Source organism: Poecilia mexicana, unplaced genomic scaffold (genome assembly GCF_051168715.1).
Source record: "Poecilia mexicana isolate PSO_F unplaced genomic scaffold, ASM5116871v1 scaffold_5, whole genome shotgun sequence".
Taxonomy (NCBI): Eukaryota; Metazoa; Chordata; class Actinopteri; order Cyprinodontiformes; family Poeciliidae; genus Poecilia; species Poecilia mexicana.
Window position 1 is genome coordinate 2,334,994 of NW_028263374.1, and position 12,108 is coordinate 2,347,101.

A 12,108-nucleotide genomic window follows, 5' to 3' on the forward strand; every position below is an offset into this window, starting at 1 on the left:
GATGCACAGACCTTTAGCTAAGGACTGGAAAAATGAGGTGCGTGTCCTGAGGATGAAAAGAGTTGTTTTTGGAGTAACTCCCAGCCCATTCTTGCTTGCTGCCACTATCAGAAAACATCTCAAACAATTTGAAAGAAAACAGCCAAGGGCAGTACAGGCTCTCAGAGACTCTATGTATGTAGATGACTTTATTTCAAGCTCACCTACTGTGCAGGATGCTCTTCACATGACAACTGCAGCAAAGTACATTCTCTCTCAGGCAAGCATGAACCTCTGCAAATGGGTTACCAACTCACCTGATCTGAAAGCCATGTGGAAAGAGAATGGAGTAGAGCTCACTGGTGATACAGAGTCCAGTGGAAATGTGCTTAAAGTACTTGGACTGGTTTGGAGACCGGAACACGATGATTTTGTGTTTGATCAAAAGGGGTTAATGGACATTTTGAAAGACAGAGAAAATACAAAAAGAAGTGTACTAAGAACATCAGCCCGTATATTCGACCCTATTGGGTTTCTTACTCCTTTTACAGTCCGAGTAAAGTGCCTTTTCCAAGAGATGTGGGAAAAGGGACTGAGTTGGGATGAACCATTACCTACTGACTTAGAAGAGAAGTGGGAGCAGTGGTGTGTGGAGTTACCACTGTTACACCTGGTGTCTATTCCCAGGTGGTACCACACTGAGATTAACAAAGAGTCACACACTGTAAAGTTGCATGTCTACTGTGATGCAAGTGAAAAGGCTTACGGTGCCGTGGCATATCTTCAAGGACAAAACAACCTAGAAGAGACTATTACCAGTTTTGTGGCCTCCAAGTCACGAGTAGCACCATTAAAGAAAATGACATTACCTCGCTTGGAGCTCATGGGTGCACTTATTGGAGCAAGATTAGGATACAGCCTCCTTAAGCCACTGAACATGGAGAAAAACCAGCTCAACATGTGGACGGACTCTATGATCACGCTTCACTGGATCCGCAGCTCATCACGTCGATGGAAACCATTTGTGAGCAACAGAGTGGCAGAAATACAAGGGCTCACAAATCCAGAACTATGGTCCCACTGTGCTGGCAAAATGAACCCTGCCGACCTTCTTACGCGGGGTTATCATGCTCGGAGCCTTATTAAGAGCCAGCTGTGGTGGAAGGGACCCACTTCACTGTCTACGGATGAGAAGGAACTGAACATTTGTAGTGACTATGTAGTGGATGAAGTGAATGCAGAGCTGAGGTCTGGGTATGAGACTGTCGTGCAGTTCACTGGCACTGAGCAAACTGAACCTCTGTTAAACTTAGAAAGGTACAGCAAGCTTAAGACCATGTTAAGAATCACTGCATGGGTAAAGCGGTTTGTTAGTAACACAAGATCTTATCTGAAGGTTCAGGGAGAGATAAGTACAGAAGAACTTGGTGCAGCTGAAATGTACTGGATTAAGTCAACACAAGAGAGTTGTTTCAGTTCTGAAATATTGCAGTTAAGGTCAAACCAAAATGTGAAGGTAGATTCTAAAATCAAAGATTTGAAACCATTCTTAGATGAAAATGGTCTAATAAGTGTTGGGGGAAGGCTGCAGAATTCAGATCTTAGTTTCAGAGAACAACACCCTTGGATACTACCGACAAATCACAAGTATTCTGAACTATTAGTTCAGTCATGTCACAAAAGAGTGATGCATTCTGGTGTAAGAGACACATTAACTCAAGTTAGAGAACAATATTGGATTTTGAGAGGCAGACAGCTTGTAAGAAACATTGTTTCAAAATGTTACATTTGCAAAAAACTAAAGGTTAAGGCAGCACAACAGATTACTGCTCCCTTACCTCGAGACAGAGTAACAGAATCACCTCCCTTTGAAGTTACTGGTGTAGATTTTGCTGGACCCTTATATGTTAAAACTAAGGACGGGTCTGTAAAATCATATATAGCACTGTTTACATGTGCAGTGACAAGAGCAGTACACTTAGAGTTGGTCTCAGATCAGACTACAGAGAATTTCTTATTGGCCTTAAAGAGATTCATTGCAAGACGAGGTCTTTGTAGGGTCATTTACTCTGACAATGCTAGAACATTCAAAAGGGCTGACGAGGATTTAAAAGAGTTATGGCAAAATATCTTAGGATCGACACTCACAGAGTTTTTCACTCTGTGAGTGAAAAACTCACAAGCAGCTCTGGATGCAGAGCTGCTTTTTATAGTGCATGAGAAACACCTCTCTCTCTCCCACACACGGCGGGATTAGTTCCTCTCACTGTTTCTGCTGAATCCATTTCTCTCCACTCTGTCCATTGTCAGTTTTGTTAACAATCTGAGGACTTTCTCCCTTGTTTCTTATGCAAAGACTGAAAGTCAGCTTCTGCTTTCATCTTCACACAATAAATCAGCCTCAGAAATGTCAAAGCTGTTAAGTGTTCAAATGTGTGGATTCAGAACCATTTAGAAACATAAAACAGAACACAAAGGAGCTTCTAATGTGCAGGACAGCTATTATGACTGAAGTATTAAGCATTGTTAAAAACGTTTCAGAGGCATTCGTCCTTACTCTCAGGTAAATGTCCTGCAACTCAAGTGTCTCTCTTAACAACTTGATCTGGGGATAAATGTTTATCATCTGCAAAAAAAAAATGCAGTTTTAGAGCAAACCACTTCAAATTAGAGAGGATGCCAGAGATAAAATACTTTAGGAGTCCATGGTGTAGCATAGAAGAACAATGAGACGATGTACCAGCCAGTGGGTAACTGTTGGAGGAACGAAAATGCTTCTGATGCATTTGTCTTACAAATCATTTCAAAATATTTACATTTAATCCATGCTAAAATGAATATTGAAGATACGACTTCCTGTTAGAATCTAAAACGACTGACCAGTCAGTTCTGCCTCCCCAAGTTGTTGCCAGTAGGTTTATCTTAACTTCTGTTTAAGCATAAATTCTTTTTGAGTTGTGGCTTTTAGTTGTTGTTATGTTTTGTTGTTGTTGTTATTGTTACATTGTGAGTTTTGCATTTTGTTAAACCTTCTGGGCCACCGTAGAAATGATGTCTCTTGTGAAGACGAGCTCTTTGCCTGAAAACCCAACAGTTTCAGTCTTAAGACGCGCAGCTCTGTGGTAAAACTATAGATTTCCTCTGTTTTTGATTTTCATAAATGTTTCAGATAAACATGTTTATCAGACAAACTCAATTTATTAGAATGAAATTATCAAATTACAATCTTGATTACAAAAAAGGAAAAAAGCTCATTTATTCTGAATTTGAACCGTAAATTAGCTGTGATTAACCTCATTCTTTAGTTCAGTTTCATCAGCCAGTCCTATTTTTAAACCAAAAACTTCACAGCTGTCCTTCTGTTATCTCCTCTAAAACATTTTGAAGATCCTGGAAATTTTTAGAAACAGCAAAAACAGAAAAAAATGATAGTCTGTAATTTTTATCAATTTTCCGAAGAGAAAGAATCTGTCTCTTTCACAACACTGTACACGACCACTCCCTTCAGGTTTCCTTTATTAAGTACAGGATGAGTTGGAGGTCTCAGTGTTCACATATGATATTCAGATCTTCCATTCGTTCACTACATTGCAGAAGGTCCGTGCCTGAGTGAATCACGGTTGCGTATTCATACATCTGTGCTCTCCGGCCTACGTCTATCTGTACCGTTTCCTCTGTTCTGACTGTGCCCACTGACCCACATGAAGCCATCTGAACAAGTCTGCAGTCTTTTTCATCAGCTGGCCCCATTCTCAGTGAGTGCACACCAGAATCGTCGTGGGGTTTAACTCAGAGGGAGCCAGCGTAAGCCTCTGGCGCGATGGCATATGGCTTCGTGCCTGAACAAAGTAAACTCAGCCTCATCTCCCCTGAGGCAGCGAGGTACTGGATCAGGTCCCTTAATTTGACCAAATTAAGGTGTTCCTAGCAAATGTGGGCCCGAGTTAATCAGGGGAGTTATAACATGCTTACAGTCAGATGTTTTACAGCCTTTGTTCAAAAAGGCATGCATGTAGGCAAACAATGGAAGCCTGAGCAGGCGGAGCTGGCAACCTAAAGCGGTCCTGCCTGCTGTGCTGCACAAACTGTCGACGTCCAGGCTTCACATCTGGACTCTGGTCTTCATCTTGATGTATGAAGACATCAGATTTGTGCATTTGATATAGAACATTTTCTGCTTTCCTGAGCTCCAAGAGTCGTATAAAGGAATCTGTTTAATGCCGAGGCAGTAAAAGAAAGAGCATTTAATCTTCTGCAGCCTGTCAGCATGATGAGAGTTTCTGTAAACTCCTCTCTTAGCAAATATCCTCCACAGAGTGAGATGCAGTCTTATTACAATTTGTAGCCATAAGTGGAGATTTTGATAAACCTACAGCTTTTAGATGTGTGCACAGCGTGGTTATAACAGTTTTGGGTTTTTCATTATACTTCAGTTTTATGTAGTTGTGACTTTCTGTTTGTCTAATTAGTTACTTTTAGTTAGTTTTTAGAGTGTTTTGCTAGTTTTCATTTATTATTAACTGAATTTTTTTTTTGTTTTAGTTTAGTTTTTATTAGTTATGGTGTGAGGTTTTCTATACTTTGGTTAATTTCTAAGTGCCGAATCCAAAAAGGTCAAAGTATGGTATTACTTATACATTTATTAGGTAATGAATACCCAACAGTAGATACCATTTTCAGGAAACGAACTGTTGAACAACCAGCTGACTCTGGAGTTTCCTCCAATCTCTTGCTGTTGCCATTTTGCAGACTAGGAGGAACATGGATTACTGTTTTTACTTATTTCAGTTATTTCTCAATTTCAGTTTTGGTTATTTTGTTAGTTTTGCTTAACTATAATAGCCTGGTTCCCTGGTCCAACCCCCGAATCTGGACTCTTCTGTTTACTTCTCAGTCTCTAGAAAGGTCATAAACGGCATTATGGAGAAGCAGTTTTATGATGAGAGGGACTGTTGGACAAGGGCTTCTTAAAGAGACAGAGTCCAATTTCAAGGTGTCAAACTGTGAAATCTATTTGCTTTTAAGTTTTAAGTTATTTTTGATGTGTACCTTATTTTTTTTAATAAAAACTAAAAGTGACAGTTACCTGAGTGTGTGTGTGTGTGTGTGTGTGTGTGTGTGTGTGTGTGTGTGTGTGTGTGTGTGTGTGTGTGTGTGTGCGTGTGGGTGTGTGTGCGTGTGTGTTGTGATCCCAGTGTGATGCTCCTCAAAATAGAAACACAGCTGATAACTAATCCCACAAACTAGCTGCTTTAGTTCAGATCAAATACCTTTTGGCCAGTTTTCACATTAATCTTTAGAGTACATTTCCAATGAAGAGCTCTATTGATTAGCTCCTGTGAATTAAATGCAGGGGCTGACCTTCTTTTTGCTCAGGCGGTTAATACCCCTCCTAGGGATTCATTAAAACCTGGATGAGTGGACGGGGGCGTTTGACAAACAGAGATCAAAGAGGATCTTTAAAACAAAAGGGGAGTGGGAACCATAGCAACCACGAGCACAATTAAGATAAAGGTGTGTGTGTGCGTGTGTGTGTGTGTGTGTGTGTTCATGGATATATGCTTTGATAAAAAGTGTTGCAGTCTAAATTAGGTTGAAGAGTGCCTCAGAAATCAAAACCAGATTTTTTAGCGTCTGAAACAATCCAGATCCTTCCGCCGTATCGCACACAGAGGCCGCTTGTTGTCTGGAAGATGAATGGAGCACCGGACCGGCGTCTCCGTCTCAACTCATTCACATAAACACTGTCAGCTGCAACAAGAAACCTTCTTGGTTATGATCGTAGCAATGAAGATGAACTTGTAGATAACGGATAAACTGCAGATAAGTTAAGAGACGATCCTGAGAGACAAAAGTTTGTATATCTGACTACGTAAAGTTTGATGGTGAGATCTGTTTTAAATTTAAGTGGTTTTGCTTTCTTGGGTCATTTTTTTTTTGGTAGCACTTTACTATTATTAATAATATTTACATGAATGCGTGGTTCAGTGTGAGTAGGGATCATGAGGTGAGAAGCTTGTTATGATCTCCGCCTTCCTTGGTTGCACTTAAAACTGTATCTGTGTTTGTTGCGGCTTTTATGTATTCTTAGACTACAGAGAAAGGAAGATCTGCTCCAACAATGACTGATGTTTAATTTCCACCCCTTCCAACGATGTATGATATGAATATTAGGGGGAAATCAGCATATATTTGCATACAATTTACAGCCCAGATAATTTTGATGCAGGGAAAGAAAATGAGAAAACGACCTGCTGTTGTAGCTGGGCGTTCAAAAACTATGGCTGGGTCTATCGATCGACATGTTGATACTGTTGATGCCAAGATTAATACTTTTGTTTAGAGTTGGTCCTCCGTGTGTTCAGCAAGTTACATAAATTCCCTCACAGAGTTCATGTCCACACAGGAGTTAAAATGCCAAACAAGAGCTTACATCTTCAATTTGAAAGAAGGATTTCATGACTTTGTAATGTTTGCACTCAGAATGTCTGATTTCTTTCAAATACAATCTGTTTAATCCACCCAGAAGTGCAGGTTAATTCTCATCTGTTCAGGCGAATAAATATTTCTGGAATTTAAAAATATACACTTAAGTAAAGAAACATAGCTCAAACCTAAATATGAATAAAGCTCAATATTAGCTAATGAAAGAAAAATAGTGATATTTAGTTTCCATGCAGACTAGTTACAGACTCAGTTATCCTGTTAAGCAGCTGTGTGTGGTAGGAGGTAATTAGGTTATTTCTATACTGTTACATTGTTTTCTATTGTTTTTCTATGAAAAAAAACTTGCATTTGCCCCAAATATGTGTCTTGTGTTTTATTATAATCTTAATCAGATAAGTCCAATCACCCAATGAGTCGATGATGATCAATTTATATTTACGTATTGACGATACCAGCCCTATATTTACCTGGTGCTGGATCAATACTAACATTTCCAGTGTTGCACACCTTTAATAAATAGTGGGCAGAAGTTTCACTAACAGAATTATTAATCTACTCATCCTGGGAAATGTTCCTCATATTATCTCTGAGAAAAAATCAGTGAAAGACAAGAAAGACAAGGTTTCCTTCCTGAAAGACTGTAAATATGATCAATTAGTGAAAGGTAAAAGACACAACCTTGAAAATGATCGACTCTTGTCTCTTTATTGATGGTTTTCTCAGCTGTAGGGGTTCCTCAGATTTTTTTTACTTGTTTTAACAACTGGGTCTTAAGGAACATTTGGATAAACCTGCAGGCTAGTACCTGTAGAACAGGCAGAGAGTGGTTCATATCTAGAGTTTAATAAGAAAGAAATTATATATATATATATATATATAAAAATTGCTCTGTAAACAAGAACTCCTGATTGTGCAACGTGGTGGAGATGAACTGCAGAGACTCTGTTATCGCTGCAGGCAGCGCTCACAGACAGACAGACAGCGAGGAGCCTTTCTTCATTGTTTTAAGGGAAAGTGATATGATGTAATAGTGGTCAACAAAGTTTTCAGTTTGATAAGAACACCTCTCAGCACAGGCCAATATAATGCCTCTGCCTCATCATCATCATCATCACCACCAAAGCCTTCTGGTTTTTCTACAACCAACTAAGGGACATTTTACTAAAGCCTATGTGTAGGTATGTGAACATTTGACTCAGAAGGTAAAATTCCATTGAAATGAAATTAGATTAAAATCACAAACATTTCATAACAACTGCTGATGTTATGTTACGGCTCACAGGGGCCCTGAGAATAGAATAGAAATAAAAGTAGAGCTGAAGGCGGTGAAACAGGTTCTGAGCCCCAACCAGCAAGGAAAGAATAATAATAGAGAAAACATTTTTAAAAACCAAACACCAAACCAAAAAATAATAAAAATAACAAAACCGTGCAAACTATGTCAAGTTTATATGAAATACATATTATTGTCATTATTTTCCTGAATTAGGAATAACAGAAGCATTTAGTACAAAACATTTCTTTTAATCTTTGGAGATCCTCAGGCTCTTAGTCCTTATTTTCCTTCCTTTCTGACCCTGTCAGTGTAACGGTGGGTCAGATTTAGGGAGGTGTCCAGATTATTTGCTACTGGCACGGCATGGTCTTGTTAAATTCCTTCCTATACTTACATATTTTAAAGTGAACAAAAACAATCTATAACAATCGCAAACATAACGGTGGTTTAGTCAGTGTGTACAGTCATCTTCTTTTGCATTAACGTGATTTCTGTCTGATACTATTTTTGTCTTATAGGATTTCCAAACTTAGAATTAGTTTTGTGTTGTTTGGTTTGTCTCAATATTGTTGACAACATTGGTAAAAGTTACCCCATCAAATATTAAATTCTTAATTAAGAAATATTCACGTCATGAAGTCAAATCCCATTTTGTGTGTCTGGAAAAACCAGGTTAAAGAACAAAAATGTGCATTTAATGGATACCCAGTCCCCAACTGTGGTGTATTTTCATAACTAATGCATAATGCATAATACCACTCACAAACTCTTACATAAGTTCTAGTGGTTATTTAAAGTACCATAACCAGTAGAACTTATGCCTTAAACTCAGACTGCTCCATTGAGTAAGTTTCTGACGGCGTATTGTGACCATCGTAAATAGAAGAAATTTTGAGATTGATCTCAAAATTTTCTAGAAAAAAAAAATTATGAAATGTATGAGACTCGATTCAAAAAAAATTTTGACTTTTAGAAATTTTGACTTTGAAAATGTTCGCACTCTGAATGGCTTGGCCTCTGCGTATCTCCAGGAGTTTCTTCATGACCGTTCCATTTGTAGGACACTTCGGTCAAATAACACACTGCTCCTGACTGAAAAACAGAGGAGGCCGGCCATGTGTTGTCACTGCTCCTGATTGGTGGAATAACTTGTGTTTTTCACAATAAGTTTAACAGACAAGTTTTTGTCTGTGGTTTTAAGAATACAGTACAGTGCGTTGGTGTAGTTCATAGCTGTTTTTAAAGTGCTTTATAATTAAATTCACATTGACGAGTTGTAAATTTTAGACGTTTGAAACTAAACTTTCCATGTTTTTTCTGGAAAACTTCTGAAATGAATCTCAAGATTAATTATGTTTTTTTTTCTAGAAAATGTTTGAATGATGGAGTTCAGAAATGTCCTTGATTTTGTCTGAAAAACTTAAGAGATTTTTGGCAAAAATGGACCCTTCCTTCCATTTTTTTTTCAGCTCAGAATGACCCTGATATGCCGTTGTACATTTCTCAGTAACAGGGACAGTGTCCGTTTTGAGGCATTTTAAAGATTATAGATTGTGAAAAAAACACAATCTACATTCACCAATAAACTATTTCTGTCACACCAGATACATATTGTAAAGAAGAAGAAGAAGGAAGTCATTTGTTTCTCTTCCCAAATAAATTAGTTCCGAGATAATGAAGGAAGGGTTATTATCATGTGCTCAGTTATTCTTTGCTAATGCATTTAAAGTTACATGGAATGGATTTCAATGAATGCAAACAGAGCCAGTAACACTCCATGATGTAACAACCTGAGATGAATACATACATGTCTGCAGTCCAGACATGAGACTGAACTGTGGTTGGAGTAACAGCAGGACATCCATGTTTGTTTTGGTCCGCGCTCTGTCCCGCCCCCATCATGTCTGTTCAGTGTGACAAAATTCAGTATGAACTGAATGATGTCCACACATAAAAAATTTTTTTTAAAAAATCAAATTTCAGCAAAAAATTGATCATCAAGGCCTGCTGTGTGAACTTTAGCGGTAGCACTGTAGTAGCTAAAGTGTTCCAGCATGTCAGCATTTTCTCATGTCGCCTTCTGCATTTAGAGACATTCGTCCAACATGTGCGACAAAAGCAAAGTGTTTTGTGTGACGATAATATCCTGATGTCGATAGTAACTGATTCAACCCCACACGTCTCTGTGGGGTTTATTTTTGCGATAATGAGCAGACACACACTCTCACACACTAATTCACAATCCCAAGTTGATTTGAAAATCATGGACACCCCAGGACTCCGGTCCCGGTACCGGCAGACGGAGCGGAAAAGGCGAGGAGGATGAAAAGCGAGTTGTAAACATAACAGCAGAGCAACAACCAGTCAACCAGTCAGGCTGACTGTGATTGTGGAGCAAACTGTGGGAGACAGGATATTGATTTGTAGCTTTCCTGCTGCTTTCTGCCTCATTAGCCAATGACACACACACACACACACACACACACACAACTGTGTTTGATGAAGCGTCTCATGAAGATCTGTCGCAGCCGTCCGTACGAGGCACTCTGCAGCATGCGCCTTGTGTGTCACACACAGGCGGCGAAGTGAGGATGTTTCTCTTTAATCATGTGATTTCTAGACTATTTCTAAATCTGTTTATTGCAATGCTTTAAACTATCCTGGTTTCCATTCGTAGGTTTGGTCACTTTACTGAAGTTATTCTCATCGGTTCTGTCTTCCAGAGTCTGCTTTTCTACACCATGAACAAGATGAAGAATTTTAAGAGACGGTTCTCGTTGTCAGTCCCACGCACTGAGACCATCGAGGAGAACGAGTTCACTGAACAGATCAACCAGCTCAACATAAGGCACACCCAGGGTAAGAACTCCAGCCCTAGCAAAGGTTTCTCATCATCATTATGTTCTAATCTCTTTATTTTTGCTACTATCTTAAAGATGTTCCACAAAAGAGCTGGAAAATTGCCTTCATTCTGAAAAGCTTTAAACAAAAAGTGTTTTACTTTATAGCAGAAACTTTTTTTTTTGCATTTTTGCCACTAAAGTTCAAAATACACCAAGTTAATCATCCTGTGTGTGATTCCTCCCAGTTTTTTCATGGTTCTGGTCCAGAACAAGAACAACTATCACACAGGAACAAATAACACTTCATTTAAAATTGATCTGTGTTTACGGTACTATATTATAATGACCCTGTTCAGGCCTGGGATTACCTGCTTTACATCCAAATGAACAAGTAACCCAGAGACAGAGCGGCCTGTCGGCACAACAATCGTCAGGCCTGCTGAAGAGCTCAGGTACATTCATTCACTACAACCATATTATTTTTCTGTATCCTGTAGACCAGTAGCTGCGTTTCAGTCAACCATAAAATTGCGCAACTTGAAATTACAGAAATAAATTCACTTAATGGAATCGTGCTAATTTATAAAAGGCCTTGCTCCATTCTTTTTACAAGGGCTTATGAGTCTTGAGCACCACTGTAAATCTTGTTGTTGAAATAAGGCTTATTGTTAACAACAATAAGCTTAAACAGATTTCATTTTTGTTTCCTGATTTCCTTTTTCATGTAACAAATGAGTAGAACACTTCAAAAAAAAAAAAAAAAAGAAAAACTAAATCTTACAGAGTGTTTTTGGTCCTAGTTTTAGTGCAAGTATATTAGAACACTTGAAATAAGACAAAATTAACTAACAAATAACATTTCAGAAATATATAGAAGCTTGTTTTAAGTAAATAATTCCTTAATATTGATTAAAAAAAATATTAGTCCTATTGGCAGATTATTTAACATGTAACAAGATATTTTCCCCATGTTATAAGTGAAAGAATCTGCTAATGCAGCTAGTACTTTATTGTCAAGGAATTACTGACTTAAACCAAGTGCCTATATTTTACTGAAAAGTTACTTGTAAGTTAGTTTTGTCTCATTTTCAGCGTACTAATTTATTTGCACTAGAAACTAGACCAAAGATTCTGCATAAGATTTTATGTTTTTGCTGAGGGTATTTATAAGATCGACTAAGTTCTTCACTATCAATCTCTAATTGGCTTTTAATTATTATTTTGAATGAGGTTGTTGAGTCAGATCGTGTTTCGGCTCATTAGAAGTTGAATAATTTTGCAGATCCAGACTCTTCTATTTACCAGCACCATTTGCTGGGTCTGTCAGTCAGCGACTTGTGACTGTTAATGAGAGTGCAAACTGGATTACTTAACTGGGTGTTTAACTGCCAGTCATTTCCATTTTCTGGGTCAGAACCTCTCAGAGACAGTTGAGTTTCCACACTGTGACCGGTGCCACCAGTACAGCACAGCAGATCCACAGGTTTTGATTGGAAATCAGATAGATCCTGGAGTAAGTAATAGATAATGCAAAAACAAATTAAACCAATTACTAGATGGTTT

At 38.4% G+C, this 12,108-nt stretch overlaps 1 protein-coding gene across 1 annotated transcript in view; it reads left to right on the plus strand.

The window, feature by feature from the left end:
- Positions 1-12,108, plus strand: part of cdk18 (cyclin dependent kinase 18) — a 52,544-nt gene that overhangs the window by 15,214 nt on the left and 25,222 nt on the right. The window contains exon 2 of the mRNA XM_014970356.2: positions 10,426-10,561. Within this exon, the coding sequence (XP_014825842.1) occupies positions 10,444-10,561 (118 nt within the window). The 5' untranslated portion in view covers positions 10,426-10,443. The remainder of the gene's footprint in view (positions 1-10,425; positions 10,562-12,108) is intronic.